This window comes from Acanthochromis polyacanthus, chromosome 16 (genome assembly GCF_021347895.1).
Source record: "Acanthochromis polyacanthus isolate Apoly-LR-REF ecotype Palm Island chromosome 16, KAUST_Apoly_ChrSc, whole genome shotgun sequence".
Taxonomy (NCBI): domain Eukaryota; kingdom Metazoa; phylum Chordata; class Actinopteri; family Pomacentridae; genus Acanthochromis; species Acanthochromis polyacanthus.
Window position 1 is genome coordinate 8,840,565 of NC_067128.1, and position 22,207 is coordinate 8,862,771.

A 22,207-nucleotide genomic window follows, 5' to 3' on the forward strand; every position below is an offset into this window, starting at 1 on the left:
AAAAAAAAAAAAAAAAAAGACACTTTAAGTTCCCTTAATGAGAAATCAGCCACACTCATACATTTAAATTAAATAAAACAGAAAATAAAATTAATTTGATGAAATTCCCTCATGATGTTTTGCAGTGCACATGTCCCTGTGCAGCTTGCAATATAAGCCTACATTAGGTAAGAAAGGATACACGAAGTAGATTTGCTTTAGTGTGCAGTGCTTGTTTTGTATTTGTATTAGTTTTGAGCAGAGTGAATGAGTCACAAAAGTGCTGGTTCTTGTTTCTAGTGTTTCCTCCAGTGTTACTTTTTTTTTAATTGCAAATGCAGTCAAATTTTTTATCAGTTACCTTCTAGAGTAAGTTTTGATTTGGTATGTAGTGTCAATATTCATTTGAGATCAACTTGAAATCTTTCTTGACCTACTTTTCTTTTCAAAGTTTTTGATTTGATGCAAGATTAAATGCTTTAATCGTTTTAATTTATGCTTTGATTCCTTCCAACATCATTCTTCCTTAATTAAGCTGGTCAATATGCCCTAATGTCTCCGATTTCAGTGTCAAAACCACTTTAACTTGTTGTCGATTGAAGGTTATACTTTGAAAGTCCCAACCAGAAGTCGTGCCTGCGGTGTCGGCAGCAGCTTGACAGCGGTGGAGAAAAGAGAGTGGGGATTGTTCAGCGGTGGAGCCTCCAAGCCGGAGCGCACGCATGTTCAGTGGACTCTGATGGTGTGAAGCCCCAGATGAGGGACTCAGACGTCCGGGAATGACAGCGTCTGTCACCGGGAATGACAGCTTTCACTCTGAGCTACTCCGCTGAAACTCCTCCAGCTTGACACCCAGCGACACTGATCCGGATCGGATCCAGCCACACCAGGACTATGCCAGAGATGGAGAAAGGGAGACCTCCGGAAAATAAACGCAGCAGGAAACCCGCGCACCCCGTAAAGAGGGAGATCAACCAGGAGATGAAGGTAAGGTATTGATTTATCTGTTATTGTGCCACTGCTGAAAGAGTTAGTATCCAGCGAGATGTGATACGGAACGAGCCACTTTACGCACGCAGCGCCTTTCTTAACTGCGCACAAATCAGTGCTGGGAATAATCACACACATACTGTGTTTGCTTTCAATGAATGCTCTCTTTGTGTCATTTATGGAGTCAGTCACACTTCACGAGGTTTCTTTGCAGATTTTACAAAAACGCACAGAAGTTTTCACTGACACAAACACCCAAGTCACAATAATAAACTTTTTCGAATCCAAACTGAGTGAAACAGACACAGGACGTCCTGATTACAGATGTTTACTGAAGAAGAAGAGCAGGTTGACCTTTGGCTTCTCGTGACGCCATGTCGGGCCAGCTGCGGCCGGACGCACACACTGTAATGTCCAGCGGAGATCCAGATGTGCGTCACTTCTTCCCCGCTCCTGCGGTGCGCTCACTTGCTGCACCACAGAGGTTTACCCTCATGAGGAAGAGAGAGGGAGAGAGAGAGAGGGCATTTATAAGCTTTAAATAGTCTGCTTTAGCCCTTACAGTGGGAAAACTCCACAGCAGTATATCACATACTTACAAAAGAATGCAAACATGTAAAAGTTCCCATTGAAGGGCAATAATTGCGCACTAATGGCATGTCCTTTAAGAGTCTGCAGCCCTGCACAGACAATAAGTTAAATCACAGTAACAGACTTGACTCCCTCCCACCATTATGAGCCTATTACTGCATGGAAACTAATCCGTGGATTGTCTGCTTTGTTTGGGTTTGGACATTTGCTATCCGAGACTGTTGACTGTGCTGTTAGTGGATATTCAAGGCTCCTTCAAACTAAAGCTGAGCAAACCAAAAAGACAAGCCGTTTTCTTGGAGGGAGGGGGGGGAGATTTTGGCCTTTCGTGAGAGAGGAAATGTGCTCTTTTTGTGTGAGTGGTTTGGATTGTAGCGTTTGATATCCAGGGGAGGTGTAGTGTTACATCTTAACTAATTTTAATCAAAACATGTGAAACGCTATCCCCGCTTGATGTAAGCCTGCCTGGGCTGAATCTCAGGGTCGGCCCCAGTTTGTTGCCTTTGGCTGCAACTCTCTGTGGTTTGGGATATGGCTTGTCACTCTCACAAAGCAGATGTTTGTCTAAACTGCCAAAAAGAAACAAAAACAACATTGTGGGAAGTGGAGGGGTGGGTGAAGAGGAAGAAAAAATTGCCCCGTCTTTCGTTAACAAGTAGAAATAGGAAAAAAGGGGGCAGTGGGCTGTGTGCATGTGAGAGTTGCCATCAGTGGAGTCCTGCTGGAGAACACCACAATACCAAAATTAGGCATGATGGGGAGACTTAAACGGTGAGTGAAACCCCAGAGATGTTCACCTTCGAGTCAAATGATGGAAAGGGAAAGAGGCAAAAGCAGGCAGAAGGGTAGACACTCTGATTTCTAGCTCAGCTGAGACTCGTCCCAGTGTTGTCTCTGTAATACATCTGTTTCAACACCACATTCGGACCTACTCCCTCCACGTCAGACCCGAGCGCAGCACCAGACACCGGATACTTAACTTTAATCATCGTTAGGCATATTTAGCTGGATATGATACCACTGCTCGCGCTCACCCACACACTCTCCCAGACGCACACACACAGCAGAAAGTGAGCAAGCGAGGGAGAGATCCATTTCTTTGAGGCCCTGGTTGCAGAGCAGAGGTCGGAGTGAGGAAAGCAGGGGAAAGAATGTGCAGTCAGTACTACAGCACTACAACACCACCACCACAGCAGACTGGCTGTGCTGGAAAAGGGTGAAACCTGAGAGGCCGTGCTGTGTCGGGTGTCAGGGATGGAAGGTGCTGGGATGGAGGGGAGGATGGTAAAGATGGGAGGCGGCGGACGGGCAGGAGAGGGGCAGTGTGTGTGTGTGTGGGGGGGGGGGGAGGCAGAGGCGAGAAAGGGATTCAAGGGGAGGGACAGGGAGAGCTTGAGAAAGAGCGAGAGTGGTGGACATTGGAGAGAGAAAGAGAGAGAGGGAAGGGAAGAAGAGAGAGGAGTGGGGCATTTCCGAGAACCGTGGGACCTCGCTGTGGTGTAGGGTGTCCCGCTCTGATTTCTGCCCGTTCCGGATCAGGTTTCCCCTCCAATCCGGTTCTTCCAAAGCCACAGAGAGAGTGAGGTGGGTGGATAAAGAGAGAGACCTTTGTGTTTTTTGTTTTCATCTGGTCATAATAAAAAAAAAAAAAAGAAGAAGGGGGAGACCACACATCCCATCTGTGGAGAACAGTTTTCTTTTCTCCCTCTTTTTTCCAATTAAAAGAGATAAACAAAGGATGATTCATAGATTTCACACTGGTGTTAGGTTTTAAACCTTTCCGTCTCAGATTTAGCAAGAGTAAACAACTCGAATACATCATGGAAAAAGCGTCATACTGTACTCCACTGTGCCCCTATTCATTTCTCCTACAGGGTTGGGGCTGAGAAAGAATCCCTCACATTGATTCAGAGTAGGAAGGTCTGATTATGTTTAACATAGGATAAAAAGTTCCACTAATAACCCCTAAGATGTATGCTCACAGTTTCCCGTTTGCAGGCGGACCATGGCTCGGTTACCCTATCCCCTTACATAGAACGTTAATCAGTGATTTTTTATGCTCTTTTTGTCATACAGACGTTTGCAGAAAGCACCATGAACGAGCTTCTGGGTTGGTACGGGTACGACAAGGTGGATCTCAGAGAGTCAGAGGCCAATGAGATCAGAAACTACCGTGAAAGGCGTCAGCATGTGTCTGTGCTAAAAGGTGAGGGCAGGTGTCGACAGTTCACTGTCAGTACAGCCTTCTTGAATTTACACTAACCAACAGGTTCTGCAGGTTCCAGTGCAGACATTGAGTCACTGCACACATTCGCTAGACATAATCTCCTGTAGTTGCAACTTCTCCAGTGTCATTCATTCAGATACATCTGTTGTTTGCACAAAAGTTATTATCGTATTATGTGAGCCAAGCTGTGGATGTGTGCTATTGCGTTACACGACAAGTTTGCATTGTGTTTTGTTTGTGACTTTCAGAAAACTCATTGCCAAAACCCAAAAGTCTGGATACCAAAGCCAGTCACTCAGTCCTGGCCATGAAGAGTGGAGAGAGAGAGTCCTCTAGTGTTCCTTCATCCTCGCCCTCCTCTTCTGCAACAAGTTCATCACTGACCTCCCCCAAGGAGCACAAGAGTGCCCCTGTCATCGTCCCCCTTATAAAGCCATCAGCAGGTAGTAGACTGTGGGAGCATGCATGAAGTGATGACAATATGATGACTGCAAATTCTGTATGCTAAAGTGTAACTTTGGTTTAAACCATTGCTTCTTAAAGATTCACTCACATAACTCAGAGTTGGTCTCAAATTTATGTGCTAAAAGGTCAGAGTGTAATGTCAGCTGTAGGCGATGGAGCAGGTGTTAGTTTCAGTTTTTGCTGCAGCTCCTGAGCAATATTAGAAGCTCCGTAAAACCAGGGAGGCGTCGCAATTACATGACATGTCTCCTTGTTCTCCAATTACCTGGTGCCATCATCATCATTCAGCTCAGTTTAGTGTCATTTGTTATTATATTAAATGATGGCAAAATGCTGCTTGCTGCAAGGCTAGAAAAAGTGAGATACCCGAGTCAATGAATTATTGTTGGAATGCAATACTCTGTGATAACAGTTGGAGCTAAATTAGTTTGCAAATGATGTTGTGTGACAGTGCAAGACATTATTAATTTGCAGCTTAGTAAGAACAGGATGCTGTATAGCCTCACGTTTTATACACATATGGAAGGCAGCACTTTTTCTATTGCATTGACTTTGTTTTCCAACAAGTTGGGCCCAAAAGAAATAGCATTTCTGACAATAAGTTGCTGCTTTTTTATTTTAATTTGAAAGTGCTGGCATCTGGTGGTATGTTTGATGAACAGAGTAGGAACTTTTCAAGGTTCTGCAGCACCATGAAAATGTGCAGGAACTACCTTATGTACAAATTGGGCCACTGGTGTAATAGTGGCCACCCAATATGAACGCTAATACCCACAAAATGAAACTGAACCTCAGTCATTGTTTCAGATCGCTGTGCAGGAGTCAGAGCAAAATACTTGCACACTGCACTGTGAGTGCATAAAACTGACATTAACATATAGCAGAGATGCTGCAGGGTCTCTACAATATTACTCTGAGACTCCATCATTTAATGCGATGCTGTACAAGAACCTTGGAGCACCTCCAGCTGTGGGCTAATGACTGCCTTAACATGCTCCCACTATAAAGGAAGAATACTCTACTTTATCATATGAATAGCTAAATATTGGGTCATGTTCTAGAAAAAAGAACAGCTGACTAATGTGTCTTGAGTTCTTTGTTCTTAAATAGCCATAGTGCTCGGCTTCATCTGCTTACTATCAGTCTCATCCTTGTACAATTTTCTAAAACACGCCTCTTTGGCACTGACCTGTGCAATAACACCTTTGCAAATGCACACATTGATTGCTCTCCTCACTTCTGATTTTCCCCCTGCAGTGGAAGATGTGCAGAATGTGCAGATAGTGTGTGTTTGGTGCCAGAAGGAAGGTGTAAAACGCTACTCTCTATGTATGGGGTCAGAGCTGAAGAGCTTCTGCAGTGAGAAGTGTTTTGCTGCCTGCAGACGGGCCTACTTCAAGCGCAATAAGGTTTGTGTCGAATGCCGAATACATCCATTATATGTTGCTGTAGAGAGTCACAAACATCTAGTTTTGGCTTGTGTCCTGTTGGGGAGATATTGGAAATCCTAATACCCTCATGGTGATGAGTGCGCTGCAGATATGTTTTCCTGTTTTTTAATGTGTTGAGTTGAGTAGATACATACAGATAGTGTCTAGGCACAGTTTGCCCCAGCTGTCTCACTGTCCACACACAGGAGGCCAGCATCAAGTGGTTTCTGGCAGGTACACAGACCTTCAGAAACAGATACCCCTGATCCTGTAAGGTCATAACTGATGGATTCATTTACGGGCATTTAAAAAGGGGGGATCTTTAAGAGCACAATTCCTAGTTAGTACGGAGAAGCCAGTTAAGGAATGGTGGGAGGGAGGTCAAAGTTTGCAGAGGACACTCAGTATCAGTTTCGCGTTAATGGAGAAGAGGCTGGCCATTAAGAGGCTTCGGTCTGGATGACAGGAAAACTGCAACTGCTCCGATGCGCACTGCAGTGATTTTTCAGCTTCCATTAAGACATGGATACAGCTTCTTTAGAGGTGCGGGGTGACAAGCTGCCATATCGACTTTCTCCCTCTGTGTTGTTTATACTATGACAGGTTTATTCTCACAACAGCAGTGACACAAAGGAAGGCTGAACAGTCTGCGCGCAACAAGCCCTCTAGTTTTTCGGAGGCGGGGCAGAAAGCATTTCTGTTGGCTTGTTGCTGCTTGTCTGAGAGGAAGGCCAGGAGGCCTGGGGCGAGGTGTCCACTTTCAGTGCATACCTTACCTTCAGCTGCCTCATGTTTCGTAACTCAACACGACTCAATGGGTCACAGAGATGGGAGAGCACTCAGATCCACAGCAGATCAGCTTACATAAATCATGAGGAATTTCCTATATTAATACTGGCAGGGCCATTAATAATATGACAATACATCACCTGCATTATCTCCCTATGTGGTTGTAGAATCATATCTGTTTCACAACACTGTTTATTTCCTTCTGTTTTGCTGACCTTTAGGGTTTCATGCCTTGTGCGGGCTTCAAACTACTTCTAATATCTATGACAAAGAATTTCATTTGAAACTGATATTTGTGTTTGTTATGTAAGAAAGTCGCATTTGGTTTAGCCTTCTGAACCCCAAAGCCCACTGGTAGGTTTGAAAGGCATTTAATCTTGAACATAATCACTAAATTATACCATTTATCAGTGGAAGAAATTGTAAAAACAGGGAGAACTGTTGGATTTTTAACTTTCCAATAGCTTTTGAACTATCCATCTGTGGTGTGCAATTCTCCCGGGAAACTTAACTGCATCCAAGCTTAAAATTGTAATATTTCATCAAAATATGTTCTAGATTCTCAAGTACAAAATACCAAAAAGGAAGAGGTTGCTCTCACCAAATTGTGTCAATAAACAAACAATGCTAGGCTCATCGGTGCATCATTAAGCCATGAGTGAATCAGCTTTGACTGGTAGTCATTTGACAAAAATTCAGGGACTTTTTGGCTGAACTGATGCTTGCACAGAGCTCATAGGAGATGAGTGTGGAAACAAATTTTAAAAAAATCCTTGAAGACAATATGTATAGTGTGTAAAAGAAACATTTTTTTCCAATATTGGTAACGCTGTTGCACGTATCAGATAGATAGATAGATTAAACCTTTATATTTTCGATGTTACAGCTGCAAATACAAGAAATAGTGCAAGAAAAAAGAGCAGCACATAGTGCACAATTCCACATTTTTAAATTTTTGAAAAATAATCAAAAAAAAATTCAACTTTCACTTTTTTCTTGTTCATGTTTTCTATCCTTATTACATTGTTTGCTGCACAAATGACATTTCTAAGTTCTCTCTCCTTCTAGCCATTGTTGTTGTTTTGTTTAGAGGTACAGGACTTTATATTGCTGTAAAAAAAAAAAAATTCTAGTATAGCTTTTGAGGATGAACTTGGGTCTGACAACTGCCTCACAGTGATTCATGTTACATTTGTCACTCTGGTTTTCCCCTGTCAGGCCAGAGATGAAGATCTCCATGGTGAAAGATCCCCTCAGCACCCCCATACAGAGGACTCGCCCAGACTGGTGTTGAAGATAAACACCAATGTCAGAGTAAGAGGACGCCATCAATGTATCTTTTGTCTTCTGTTGTAAAATAATAATTTTACTCTGCTATTCAATTACAAGGTTTAATATGCAGAGCTATTAGGGAAAGTCTGTCTATCTCCTGTTTCTGTATACATGTACAAAAGTTTGCTGCTGAAATGTGTCACTTCATTGACCCCCCACAGTCTCTCTCCCCTGTGCCACAGGTATGTGACTGGTGCAAGCATGTCCGTCACACTAAAGAATACCTGGACTTCGGATCTGGTGAGGAACGGCTCCAGTTCTGCAGCACCAAGTGTTTGAACCAGTACAAGATGGATGTCTTCTACCGAGAAGCCCGTGCAGCTCTCACCAGCACCAGTTCCAGCCCAAACAGAACCAGTCAGGAAGGGCGGGCAGACAGCAGTATGACAGGGCAAAAGCTACTCACTCCAGAGTCTTGGAACAGCAGCAACAGTGCAGGGGAAGCCCGTAATAGAAACCTTTCCCCTAAAGGGCCTGCACTAATCCACGGATCAGGAGAACCCACCTCCATCTCCTCCTCAGAAGCCTCCTCTTCTTCTTCTTCCAAAGTCCCTGTCTCAGGGCTCAGGACCCTGGAGAGATCTATCCAACCTCCTCCCTCTACTGCGGAGGTGTCACCACACCTTGCTCCTCTTCCTCCACCTCTTATTCGTCCCTCTTTGGAGCAAAAACCAGTGCCTCAAATCCCTATACCATTCATCAGGCCTCCTCTTCATGCTCAGGGCCTGAAAAGCCCCCTTGCCAATCCTCCCAGACATCCAGGCCCCCCATCTAGCCCAATCCACAGACCTCCACACTCTCCTCACTTGCAGCCCCCAACTTCTACATCAATGAATCCCCCAGGACTGATGCATCCCTTCCCAGGAGCCTACTTCCCTGGCTTGCACTCCCCTCCTCTGAACATGATGCCAAGAGCTCCAGTCCCAATGCCTCCCATGATGAACTTTGGGATTCCTTCTTTTAGCCCTCTTCTACCCCAACCCACTGTCTTGGTGCCTTATCCCATCGTTGTCCCCCTACCTGTCCCCATACCCATTCCTATCCCCATTCCAGTCCCTCCTAAAGCAACACTAGAAACTCCAAGTCACAGTGGAGTTATCCAGCCGGTGCCAGACGGAGTAGACAGGGTCAGATCCAGGGCTATGAGACCACAATCTCCAGGAATTTCTGAAGGGGACAGTAGATTGGTAGCCAACAAACTGGGTGGAGCCTTACCTCAAGGTGTTTCCTCACCAAGTGACCCCAACACAAGGGGCACAGATTGGGTTAAATCAGAGAGGCCTTTCCTGTCCCCAGCATCCACACCTCAAAGTGGAGCATCCTCCCCCAGAGCTCAGTACAATGAATCCCCATGCTCGGCTTCAGGGTCGGAGGCCCTTGCTGACGATAAGCAGCAGCAAAAAGAGCGACAAGTCATCCAAAGGGTTCTTCAAAGGACCGAAGTGAAGCTGGAACCCAGTGCCAATGGAGTAGTGGACCTGTCTGGACTGGGGGAGTCAGGAACTGGACAGGTTAACAGATCGGGGCTCCACGATATCATCAGACCCACCCCTCCTCTACCACAGTCACCTTCACATGATACTGTCTACCAGCACCAGGACTCCCAAACTCCACCATCTCACACCCCACCCAGCCCCATGGTGAGTTGCCAACCACATGATGCCACACCCTTTGTCCTGAAATCTCGGGAACATGGTCAAAATGGGATGTCCTCAACATCCACACCAGCCAGTCCAGACTCCTCCCTATTCCAGAGATTACAAGCACCACCCTCTGACCCTGCACTTAGTGAGCTTGAGGCTATCAAAGAGAACAAGTGCGCTGTTGTTAGCCCAGTGCGGATCGAGGGCCCAATCAGTCACTCAGAAGAGCCCTTAACAGTAGTTGGGGACATAGGAGAGGACTCTCATGTTCCCGATGAGGACCATGCCTATGCCCTGCCCACTGCGCCAAAGACAGGTGGGACCACCACCCCACTGCTCTTGCCCAAACTCAGGGACAAGGGCAGCCTGCGAAGCCCGGCTAATATGCCCAGCGCTGGAGACATGGAGCCAGCTCTGAAGAGGCGATGCCTACGAATCCGAGATCAGAATAAGTAGAGGATGGAGGTGAGAGATTCTGTTACAGTGTGAGAGAAGATATTGATAGCATTTGTGTCACTCGCTTTTATCATGTCTGCTATTATTGAGTTGCACATTGTATGAAGGACCAGAATCACTGCACCTACTTATTGCTGAGACTGTCAGGTAAATCTCACAGTAAACCAAATCGAGTGCAAATGTATTTGCATAAACTTTATGTGGTATTCCACACTGGTTAAATTAAGCCCCAGCAATTATTTTTAAACGTCATTTAACCAGGGATTGGAAAATGTGTGTACACACACATTCACACATATACAGGGCAAGCTTAATCACAGGTCTCACAGTATGCGCGTGGTCACTAAACAGCATGGCGCCAAAGAGAGAGAATCCCAGTAACCTGGCACTCCTCAGTGCTCTAAGGTTACAACAGGGAAAGGAGGTGGAGGGCACAGGCAGTGAGAGTCACTTTGAAAGGCGATCACTTCACCACAACCTGACAGTCACAATGCTTTGTTTGCATAGCAGCCTGTTTTGTAGGCTCGGATTTGCCAACGCATGTGAGTGTATGTCTGTTTGAGAGGGAGGAAAGGAATTCTAACCAATTAACCTGCACTCTTATCAGGAGCAGTTTGTAGTGTTTAAGAAGGCAGTTGGTTTGTTTTCTTGAAAACAGACACAAGGCTGTTGTTGAATCTAAACTGTGACCTTGAGGTTATGGGATAGCCTGTCCAAAATGACACTCAGACACAGATCAAGTCTCTGTGTGACCCCAAAGTCAAAGTATAGCTTCCTGCAGTGAGGCAGTGCAGACATCTTTCTGAGGTTGCTGTAGAGACAGAGGTAATTGTCAGGCAGATTACAAGGCGCTGTGAATATGAGAGGCAGCCCTCAGCTGTGATCGTGCTCTGGGGCTTCATTAGAAAACACAGGGGCAGAACCAGAGCGATCCGATTACACATGTCATAATGACACCCTGTTCTGACTTTGGCTCGTTTCTCTCCCAAGTCTAAATTTTTCACTCTCTGCTCCTCTCCCTTTTCAGTCCTTTCCCTTTTCTTCACTCACCACCGCTGTCCACTGCCAACCAGATGTTGGTGTTAGAATGCAGCCGGAAAGCCTCCTGCCTTTGGACCAGTCAAAGAACCTCTTGATTTCACTTGCCTGATTGGTCGTCCAAATGGCTGTAACACCACCTCAGTCGCCCGTATCTCAGTCTCACCATAACAAGATTGTATTACCATCTTACTGTATGTCCTGAGATTAATCCGCTGATATTACAGAGATGGTTTAAATTTCAATTGGCCCGCTTCTCTGTCTCTGTTCTACTCCAAGCCTCCAAAGGCCAGGGGTCACCTTCGTAATTGTGTTTAAAAACGATGGCTGCTGATAGAGAATGTGCAACACAAACCTTTATCTCAGCCCCAGATGTTTTGTGCCTGTGCCCAAACAAGATTTCCTTTCAGTAAATGAGTTCCCACTTTACTCTTTGTCATTTGTTGTGGTTTCATGCATTGCCTTAGTAACCAATACATATGAAATCACAGCGTGCTGCTTGTGTCGTGCAGACGGATTTATGGCCTTGCGTTGTGTGTAATGGGAGCTGGCTGCCGTATGTGAATGACTTTAGCCTGCCACCTCTCTCCTCTGCGCGGAACATTGCTGTCCTGTTCCATTGTCTCTCCTGCTAAAAGTCTTCAAAAAAATCTCCCACACTGACACAGTCAGCAGCCAACTGGAGGATTTCACCTCAGGAAACAGCCCGTTTTTTCGGCTCAGTTTTCCTTGCCTTTATTTGGGATATTTTATAGCCCCGTGTAATTCGATCCCACCACATGGGTATTCGCTGAGCGTTTGAAACTAAAACGCAATGGGACAGAGGGAGTACAGAACCCTGGTTTGGCCCTTACGTTAGTATGTGTGTGTGTGTGTCTGTTTGTGTTTAATGTGTGTTTGAATGGAAGTGTGTGTGTGAGAGAAAGAGGCCAGATGTTCTTGGTTTGATTGTGCCCTGTGCAACAGTTATCTGAGTGTTGATATGACTAAAAGCCTCATTCTCAGTGTTTATGCAGACTGGGTGGATTAAGGAATGAGTGTCCAGGGCGGGAGAGGTTGATATAAGATATGACAGAAATGCAAATTACACAGAATCAGCCCAGAATCTATAACCTCTCACCACTCTGTCTCTCTTTTTTCTTCTCCCTCTCTGTTTTTTGCACTCCCACCCTTTCCACCTAATGAACAGACTCCCTGTTTAACACTGTATGGCGGTGCCAGATTCAGTGCCACGCCCTCTTGTGGACAACACCAGTGCTAACACCCTCCAGCCTGTCCCTCGGCCCACCAGAGTGCTGCTCTGCCTGTAGACCAGCAGGGTGCCAACCCAGGAAGCAGTCCAGATGGCCGAATTATCGCAAGTCAACATGGAGGGGGAGCAGGGGAGAAGAACACAACACAGTCACACAGTTTTGTCTTGGACCAAAGAGCATCGCTGGCTCGTGTATTACATTGTGTGCAGCGAGCGCTTGAAATGGAGCATCTCAGATCTTCTTCCTGTCTGACATTGCCCTAAAGTGTGCACAAGTTCGTGTGGCTGCCCAGATGCACTCCTCCTCCTCCTCCTCCTCCTCTTCGCTCCACACAGCAGACAGGGCTCTGATCAGCCTTGTGTGGTCTTCTCAGATGGAGCCTGAACATGATCTCTTTCCAGGGGAAACGGTTTGTTTTCTCTGCCCGGCTTGCACAAAGAGCCACATTGTTCCTCACCCCATATCCCACGCTGACTCCCCACTCCAGGTTTTGGGTTACCTGGCCGACGGGGGCTCAGACTTCAGGAGCTTTTTTATTTTTTTGACCGACAGCCAGGAATATAGTATACCCTTCTCTCCTCCACCTATCCGCCCAATCTAAATACGGTACACACCAGTGCTGAGGTTTTTATCCCTCACAACTGATTGCCTGTGACTTCCAACGCTGCTCACTTCCTTCAAGGGAGGAGAGAAATTCTGCAGAGATTAAGACTTTATCCCCGGGCAGTTTACTCACTGTGTAGGGAGTCAGGCTCGGCTGTTAAGACAGAGGACTGAATCCCCGTGGACAGCCCCTCGAAAACAATCTACACAGAATATACGAGGGCACACCTACTGATGCACACAAACTGAGATGGTCTGTGAACACTTTGGTCGTCTTGATGACGCTGGTACATAAATGTGTGATTTACAGATCTAATATTCACCAAATCTTTAATAGCAGATCAGAATGTGAATCCGTTCCATGCATGTTTTCTTTGAAAACATTCACGGGACGCGACAGTTTAACTATTCAGATTGTTTTTCTATACATTATTGGCTCTGATCAGACTATTCCGGCAACAAAAAGCAGTTTTGTAATTTTACCAAATGTGGTGTTATACTCAAAAGCATCAAATGCTGTGGTGTGCAGCGATCAGTATTACAGTTCCCGCTATTGGGGATACCTAATGAGATTTGATCCACTTAGAGGCTTGTCAACACTTGTCCCTTTTGTACGATTTCAGTTTTGTAGTTGAAATCTACACAGATACTATTTGATGTTATATTAACTTATGGATGATGCATATGTAGATTTTCACACAAAAAATTGCTTTATTTCTTCACTTGTTTCTTTGGTGATTGTATCGTGTGAGTGCCGAAGCGCTTAAATGTCTATATGTTCATATGCTGTATCCCCACTAGAGAGCAGTGTTTACCTTTGTAACTTTGCACCTGCCCTGTTTTTTTTAGTTTTTTTATTTTTTTTGACAAGAAAGCACCAGGAGGCCCCATAGGCAGTCTGCTAAACACAACACAACACTGCACTTGGTGCCATCTGACTCACATCCAATGCCAAACAGACGGCTTTTCCTTCACATCTCGCCATTATTTCAAACATCCGCGTCATATCCAGGATGTAGTCAGCAGCTTTTTCTAGTACACACTCATCATGACCTAGAAAATGTCCAAATGTGACCCACCCACCCCTGCCATCATTCCAAAACTACCTAACCTGTCTGTGTGTGTGTTTGTGTATATGTGCCTACAGAGGAAACACACTTCCCCGTCGCCCCACTCATTCCAGCCTACATCGTCACCAACAAGTCATCATGCCATAATGTCAGTGTCATCCCCGGCCGGCGGGGAGACTTTGTCAACAGCTAGTATGAGTCGATGATGACATCACTCCATACAAATAGCTGCAGTGTCAACAAGTGGTCCTGAACTCCAACTCCACAAGTCAAAAGTCACATTATTAAGACTGCCATTAGTTTGATTGCAATTGTTTTTCAATCATTGCCATTTCTCACCTGATACAGTGCTGAGTTGTTACAAAAATGACTTCAGATGTTTTGTTATTGCCTGAAATGCATAGGTAGGCTACTTTCTGACCTCCCTCATCCAACATTTAGCCCCCTATCTGGATTTAAACTGTCTCACTGTTTGTATTTGAATAAAGATTCAGTAACCAAGAGCTTTGGTGGAGACCTCTTTGTAAAGTAAAAATAAATAAATAAAAGTTATTCTAAGAGCAAGGACATGTCTGGTGGGTTTATTTTTTCCTGCTCCATCCCTTCAGCTGTAGCAGTTAGGATTTTAAGGTCAGATTATACAGCTAAAGACTGATATTTTGTTGCCCTTTGTCCCTGTAAATCTAAATGTTGGCCTTGCTAATTAACCAAACCATAAAAATAAAAACAATTATCCAGATCTGAACAGCAGATAAGGGCAGCCAGCGCCCCGTGATCCGTGTAAATGTCTATTTTTAGTGCCAGTGCGTCTGAAAGGCAGCGCATCAGCATTCCTAAAATACTGAAAGTTGATCGAGTCTCTGTGCGGTGACGGTTAAACACATGAATGAGATAAGAGAGCAGGAATTCCGGCCTGGGGAGGCTCGCTGGGAACAACGATTGAAGCATTGTGAGGGGGGCAGTTGTATTCAGGCCTGGGGCAAATTCTAAGGCTTAGTTTGAGACCAAAAAGGCAGCACCGAAATCAATAAAATATAGTTGCAATGTCTGGGATGGATTCTCGTCAAGTCCACTATAGTTAGACAGCACCAAACCGGATGAGGGACAATCATTCAAAATGAAAGCATTAATGAAGTTGAGCAATTGAAATACGCTAAATATAATACTACTAATACTAAAAATTAATAATAATAATAATAATAATAATAATAATAATAATAATAATAATGTCTTACTTTACATATACAGAGAGAAATAATTTTTAAAAAAGTAATTTAAAATTAAATTTTCATCAACCTGACCAAGAAAATTATAAATTCTTCTTCTTCTTCTTCTTCTTCTTCTTCTTCTTATTATTATTATTATTATTATTATTATTATTATTATTATTAGTGTTGCTAGTATCATTGTTATTTTTGTTTTAAATTTATTGTTATTATTATTATTGTTGTTGTTAATAATTGTTAATATCAATAAAACTTTTTTTGAAAATTTAAGCTTTCCAAAATAAAAGCGTGCTACCACCACTACTACCACTAATAATCATCATCATATTTTAGATACACACAAAAAGGTTGTCTGCACAAAACGTTATTATTGCATGTTTTAAAGAGGAAATAGAAATTGACAATACATATGAATAAAATTAACACCAAAGCATATAATGAAAAAAATGCCTGCATTATATTTTCAAAACGTTTTTTTGACCTTATAAAAAGCAGCTTGACCAATACAACATCACTCAAAGAGCACCTACTTGCCATTTTAATAATAATAATCATTTTACTGTTAAATTCTTTTAACTTGTTGTTGATTTACATGTTTAAATACACAGATACATTAATATGCATATTTGGGAATGTTGATGAAATCAAAATTATGAACTTAATGTCAGATTTTCTTTATTTAATCATGTATATTTATTTGCAAAAATCCTAATTGTGACAGCACACTTCACATTGAAGCCAGCAGGGGGGACTTTTACGCTGCAGGCTCCAACCAGAAGTTCCGCTGCAGAGTTGAGTCTGGCTTGACTTCGTTCTGCTCTACAGGTTGGACACGTTGTGGTCGGATCAGATTTAGTTTTACCTGCCTGACTGGGAGCAGACGGATCTCACCTGGCGGACAACAAGTGCGCCTCGACCGGCCAAGAAACCGCTCCTGGTCGGCTTTCATCCTGTGAGGCGTTAATGACAACGTCCAGAGTCTGAGGCTCACTTTGGATCAATAATTAACCTGACAACTCACGCCACAGTTTACAGAGGAGCTGAGCCAAGCGGCGGAGTGCGGCTCCACAGAAACACACACACATACACAGAAGAAAAACAACAAAAACAGGCCCGCAGGTGTGTTTCTGTGTGTCTTTCATGTCATTTGAAGAGGACCCACTCGGCTGTGATCATGCTGGGAGCGGAGAGCAGAGTGGAGATCCGGCTGAAGAAGCTGGAGACCCTGATGAGGAATCCACAGTCAGCGCTCAACCTGGAAACTCTGCTGGTGAGTCTGAGTTTCAACCCCCTCAGGGTCTGATCAGGTACAAGGAACTGCACGCATATTTGTGAGTAATTATCCAGTCATGATCACGCACCACCTGAAAAGACACGTCTCAGACTACAGCTGAAGTGAACACAAGGAAAGGGAAAGATTTTATTGCTCTTTATTCATCATTCCACAGTTACATTTACAAGCTGAAGAGAAAATATTGTCATGAGTGAATGATCCACTTTACAACAAGTGAGATAAGCGAACTATTATAAGCTTATAATTTGACTTTCAATCACAGATGAAGCAGAGGGAAGCCCCACTTTAACTCAGTGCTCAGGTTTCTGTATGTAATGTAAGCATATTTACACTTAAACTAGAACAATATGATGGGAAATGTAGTGTAATGGTAGTACAATGTGATCTATTTTAATAATAGGTGTTAATATCAGCCTTAATATTTACACAAATCAGGTTTAGCTCTATAATCAATGGAGATTTTAGCCTTGATATGTCAATTTTTCAGGTAAATTCACATCATAAATAACAATGTAGTGTCTTAACCTCAACATTTATGCTCCTTAAGTTAATTCACTGAGCTTATTTCTCTATTATAAAGTACTTTAGATCAACGTGCTGCCGTAAATGTGCCATATAAATAACTCTGACGTGACTTGACTTGACTGAACTCACTAAAACCATCAGTTCCCTCTACCTTTATGCTAGCCAGGTGGTAACCGTGTATTCATTCCTCTTCCCTCCACTCCATCACTGTCTGTTTGTGATTACCTGTTGAATCAGCCTCTAATCGGCGTGCCCTCCCTCTGACCTGCACTCAGAATGCATTCAGCCAAACACTGACACCGCTAAGCCCCTCAGCTCCGTCCACTGACAACAAACTGCCTTGACGGGATCTCCCCTTTCTTTGCAGCTTGGATCGCCGTGCTTATGATAAAATCCATTTTAAGGAATGGTGAATGCGATTTCTCAGAGCAAACTTTGGGAAAATCACTAGATTGGATTAGCAAGCGCTTACATATGCATTAGTAGTCGTGCTTTGTGCTCAAAAGTCTATTTACAGATGAAGTTATTGAGTTGTTCCGTTAAGTTTTGATATTAGCAGAACTCCACTGTTTTCAGCTTATTTTGGGGGATGGCTGGAGCAAAGAAAACCCCAAATTGTGATGCCTTTGGATCATTTTCAGGCTCAAAACGTCAACCTGATTAACACAAAAGCCAGATAAAGTGGATTTGAAGCTGCCGCCTCAACGCTCCAGTTCTATCTGCAGTGTTTCCTGCGGGATGGAGCCATGTTTTTCTCACTTCTGATGAGTCACAAGTAAAATCCAGCAACTCCAACTAATGTCACAGTGACATAATCAGACAGCGGTGATACGAGTTTTAATTTAGCCCTTGTCAACCGTCCACAGGTCAATTTTTTTATCGCCACAGCTGTTTTTTAGCAGCTCTGCAGTGGATGTAACAATGGCTTTCATGCTGCCTGACGCTGGGAGCTGCAGACAGGAAACTGAAGTCACATCCTGGAATTGAGATGGAGATAACCCACCACGGCCTCACACGTCAACGCTTCCTGTTTGTCCACAACCATTTTTGTTGTGTGTGCACAAAAGAATTGTCGTTTTAGAATTCTTTAGAACAAATAGGGGGAGAAAAATCAGTTATTTAATATTACTTGTTGACTGAGTTGTGTGTAGTTGTAATTCTAATTCTTGTAGTTCCACCGAGGAAGTAAATCATGAAGACTTACCTTATTTTTACATATTTTTAATGGTGCTGTAATGATTATCTGAGCTATTGTTAATCAGGCATTTAATTATGTTGCTTATTTGCTTAATCCAGCTTCTAAAATATAATGTTTGCTGGTGGGACAAATGAAGCAGTTGAGCGACTTGGCATTAGAATTTGTCCTAATTTTTGACATCCTATACGTAAAAACAATCCATCATTAAGTATTAAATGCATCAATTAGAGTCATTTCTTTCAACTCCAGCAGCATACAGAATCAAAATGATGTTCAAAGTTATGAAACTTAATGAAATCTACAAGGAAGTGCAGTTATTATTAACAAGAAAGTGCTATTAGTAGAAAACAGACGCAGAATTATTATATTTTTGGTGAACATACTCAAAAAGGAAAATGTTTCCGGTTAATTTATGGTATAACCACATAACCATGACAGTAGAATTCCATGTAAACATAGTGAGATGATTATCCCCCCATCAGTTTAATGATTACTCATAACAGATACACTGCATGTGTCCGTTGGTGTGAGCTGAGTGTATGAAATTTAGAAGTTCCAGCTACTTTCTTTTTCTTTTTTAGAACTGCGGGGTTAATAGATTTAACTTAGCATGCAGTCAGAGGTGTGTGAAAATCCTTTTCCTAAGAATTGTACGGGTCAGATACTGTATAAAGAAGTAAATAACTTCCTCCTCCTTGGCAGCGTCGACACACAGTGCAGTCAGTGGGAGGTGGTGCTGCAGCCAGCGAGGATACAATCAAGCCAAAAACACACGATCGTGTTCAGATTTGCTCCAGTGAAAATTAGACAAGTTCGATCCATTTCTCTTCCACTTTCACTGCAGAGGGATTCAGTCAGATGGCAAGCGATTTTAATCTGAAACCCTCTGAACCCAAACACTCTGCTGACAGGTTTGAAAGGCGTGTTGTGTTTGAAAAACTGCCAAATTTGCACCATTTATCAGAATCTGAAGTCTGAAAACGAAGGCTTTCACCTTTCTGATGGTCCTTAAACTAAATTTGTGTGAGTTGTTTTGAGAAACTTCACCAAATCTAAGCTTAAAATCATGATATTTTGTCAGAATCACTTTCTTCTACATGTCTCATTTAAACGCGTCAAAAATAAAGGGTTTACTCTAGTGAAATTCTGTAAAAAACTTAAAATTCTGACTTCCCCAACACAGCTGAGACGCTAGCCGTGACTCAGAAGTGATCTACAGCCAGGTGACAAAAATTCAGGGACTTTTTTGGGTGAACTGAAATAAACTTTTACATCGCACAGATAGGGGCAAGCACAGGAACAAATTACAAATATAAAAAGCAAAATAGCAAAACATTAAGAAGCTGTTTAGGGTTCAGAGAGTTAAATCCTTCACACCACAAAATAAGAGACAGTCCAGAATAAAACAGCTGTGACATTCATAAGATACCTGAAGATAGCTTACATATGCTCCTCATAGTTAGATGTGAATAGTGGTAAATAGGAAGAGAAAGAATAAAGGTCTCTTTTTGGGTGTGAGCCGCTAAATGACAAAAGAGAATTTGGAGGAAAAGCACTTCCTTTAGCTGCTGAGGTTGAAGGTTCCATTGTTAACACATCAAGGATGTCTAAATGTGCTTTTCCAAATATAAAAGAATATAAAAGAAATTCACTTAATCTTTCAATCTGTTCCACCTGGAGCAACATTTTTTATGATGAACACGTTCATATCAGATCACAATAGAAGTCTTATTGAATCTTTTTTGTCAGTGAAAAGCAGCTTACAAAAGATTAGCACAGTCATTTACTCTAGGTAAACCAGCAAATTGTAAATTGGGTAATTATTGATATAAAGTCTGAAAAAAGACAATATTTATATCCTTTGTTACTTAAAACTAAAGTAAAGCTTACTGCCAACAAACAAGACAGATACAAGATGAGTTAATAAACAATGAAATGTATTTTATGGGTTAATATATAATTGAAGGACTTTTGAAGTGCATGAGATATATCTTGCATTCATTTTTATTTAAGATAAAACAATGAATGCTTTTATGTTCATTATGATGATGTCTTTACAAAGTCCATAATTATTTATTATGAAAACAGTCAATTATTAATTATAAAAGGACTGGTTATCACTAAAATGTCAACTAAACAACCACCTTCTAATGAGATAAACAATAATAAAATGAGCTTATTCAAAAATAGTTCGGCTTTTCTTCTTTTTATTGAGTTGAAATAATCATGACAGATATTTCTTTTTTGGCAACATATCAAATTTTATATGGAAAATAACAAATTGTATCTGTCTCTGAGAAATGACTTTCAACTAAGTTACCCACTACAAAAACACCTCTCAAGGAAGTGTGTTGATTCCAGATCACATGACCTGCTCCACATGATGTCATTTCCTCCTGAAGAAAAGACTGGAAAGACTCCAAGGCTTTCTGAGTTATTTAATATAAAGTAGTGTGAGTCAAGTGTGGACTTATGGCATGTCAGCAGGTTTACTACAATATATTTATAAATAACTTTCGATTTCAATTTAGGTTAATTGTGTATATAATATTTAGAAGAATCTTTACTTTGTCTAAAAATGCTATGTGGTGTTTGGTTGAAGGCGGCCATGTTGATTTTAGGTCTGAAAACAGTAAAAAAATGTCAACTATGATACAAAAAGTCCCACAATTATATATTGACCCATATGTAATCAATTCAAACAATCTTCTATTTCTGTTTTTCTTGTTATAAATAGATGGATTAAAGGGTATATAAGAAAACTGGCTTCAAATTCAAGGATGCAGCAGGATACTTAACAAATGTATTATTTAGTCACACATTCCCACAGACCATAGACACTCCAGATGTCTCATTAGAAACACCTAAACTTAGACTGAATTTACATACAGTGTGATTCAAATAATACAAAGTTCACCATCACTCACACTACTGCGAACCTCTCTACCAACACACACACACACACACAGACAGACACACACACACATGCTGTGTAAAATGATCACAGATCCTCCGGCTCTCCGCCTGAATCCAGACCCATAAGCTGTTTGTCCCACAATAGCTTCTGAGCCTTTCAGTCTATTTCCACCCGTCTGCGGTGGGGGAGATCTCTCTCCTCACCGCTGCTATTTAAAGATGCAGAATTGTTCCACATGCCCCCCGTCCACCCACTCACATGTCCGTGAACAAACACAGCAATAGCTTTAACTCCTGATACTCACACACACACACAAAAACACACTGTGTTGGGTGACTCCACTGTGTTGGGTGACTCCACTTGAACCCTGTTTTTGGGGAACAGAGGGTCATACTACACCCTCACCCCCCGCTCACCCGCCTGCCCCACCGCCCCGTCAGCCTCGTGCATTTGGATCACAGAGAACATTTCGGTTCTACATGAAACCCAACACCGCTGGTATAAGCAGCGATGACACCGCCGAGGCCCCAGCTCTCGGCCCAATGTTGCCGCTATGCTGAGCTATAGGAGGGTCTGTGCGGCTCAGGGGGTGTTTGTTGGTCCGCCTGATGGTCTGTGTGTTTAGGTGGCTGTAACAACATCATGTGACCCGTTTTTTGTTGCTACATGGCTTGTTATGTCTATATATCCCACCGCCATTGTCCTTTTGTATTTGTTTTGCTTTGCTGCACATTAGCGGTCGGCTTTTCTCTCCCACTTGTGTCGCTCAGTTTACAAAAACGCAACTGTTTACTTCCGTCTTTCGTTACTTCCTTCATTCATTCAGTTTTGTTGGCGTTTATCAGTCAACGGGAGGTCAGGGTTGTCCAGCTTTGGAGGTTTGCCCTGACAGATTAATATGGAAAAGTACATGAATTCAACATTTAAACATGACTATTTTTATGTTCCTCAGTTTGTCAATAAGAAAATCGAGCCAAACTCAAGAAATATTTCCACTTTCTGACTGTACAAGTTAGTTTTAGGAGGCTTGATTAGCCTGTCAACTATCTGAACCTCAACTGGTTTCTCTGCATTTTGGCCCTGTCATGTTTTTACTCAATATGGAATCATTTTTCTTAGCAGCATGAAGTCTTTCACCTCTGAGAAAATAGCAAAATCATGACTACAAGTACCGAGAACTT

General features: G+C 42.7%; 2 protein-coding genes across 8 annotated transcripts in view; both read left to right on the forward strand.

Annotated features, from left to right (window-relative positions):
• Positions 1-459: 459 nt before the first annotated feature.
• Positions 460-14,430, forward strand: LOC110948041 (sine oculis-binding protein homolog). 2 transcript variants are annotated; one of them, XM_022189412.2, is made up of 7 exons: positions 460-966; positions 3,637-3,766; positions 4,036-4,230; positions 5,510-5,661; positions 7,690-7,785; positions 7,965-9,911; positions 12,130-14,430. In XM_022189412.2, exons 1-6 carry the CDS (start codon positions 874-876, stop codon positions 9,900-9,902), a joined length of 2,604 nt encoding a protein of 867 aa, XP_022045104.1. In that variant the 5' UTR covers positions 460-873; the 3' UTR covers positions 9,903-9,911; positions 12,130-14,430. The 2 variants fall into 2 exon arrangements, with proteins under 2 accessions (XP_022045104.1, XP_022045105.1); XM_022189413.2 differs by having other exon boundaries at positions 7,986-9,911.
• A 1,458-nt stretch (positions 14,431-15,888) lies between these two features.
• Positions 15,889-22,207, forward strand: part of LOC110948042 (rho-associated protein kinase 2-like) — a 42,965-nt gene continuing 36,646 nt past the window's right edge. For all 6 annotated transcript variants that reach the window (XR_007947552.1, XR_007947553.1, XM_022189417.2 and 3 more), the window contains exon 1: positions 15,889-16,362. Coding sequence is in view for 4 of the 6 variants with exons in the window: in XM_022189417.2 (XP_022045109.2) it covers positions 16,267-16,362 (96 nt within the window). In the remaining 2 variants the exon portion in view is untranslated. The remainder of the gene's footprint in view (positions 16,363-22,207) is intronic.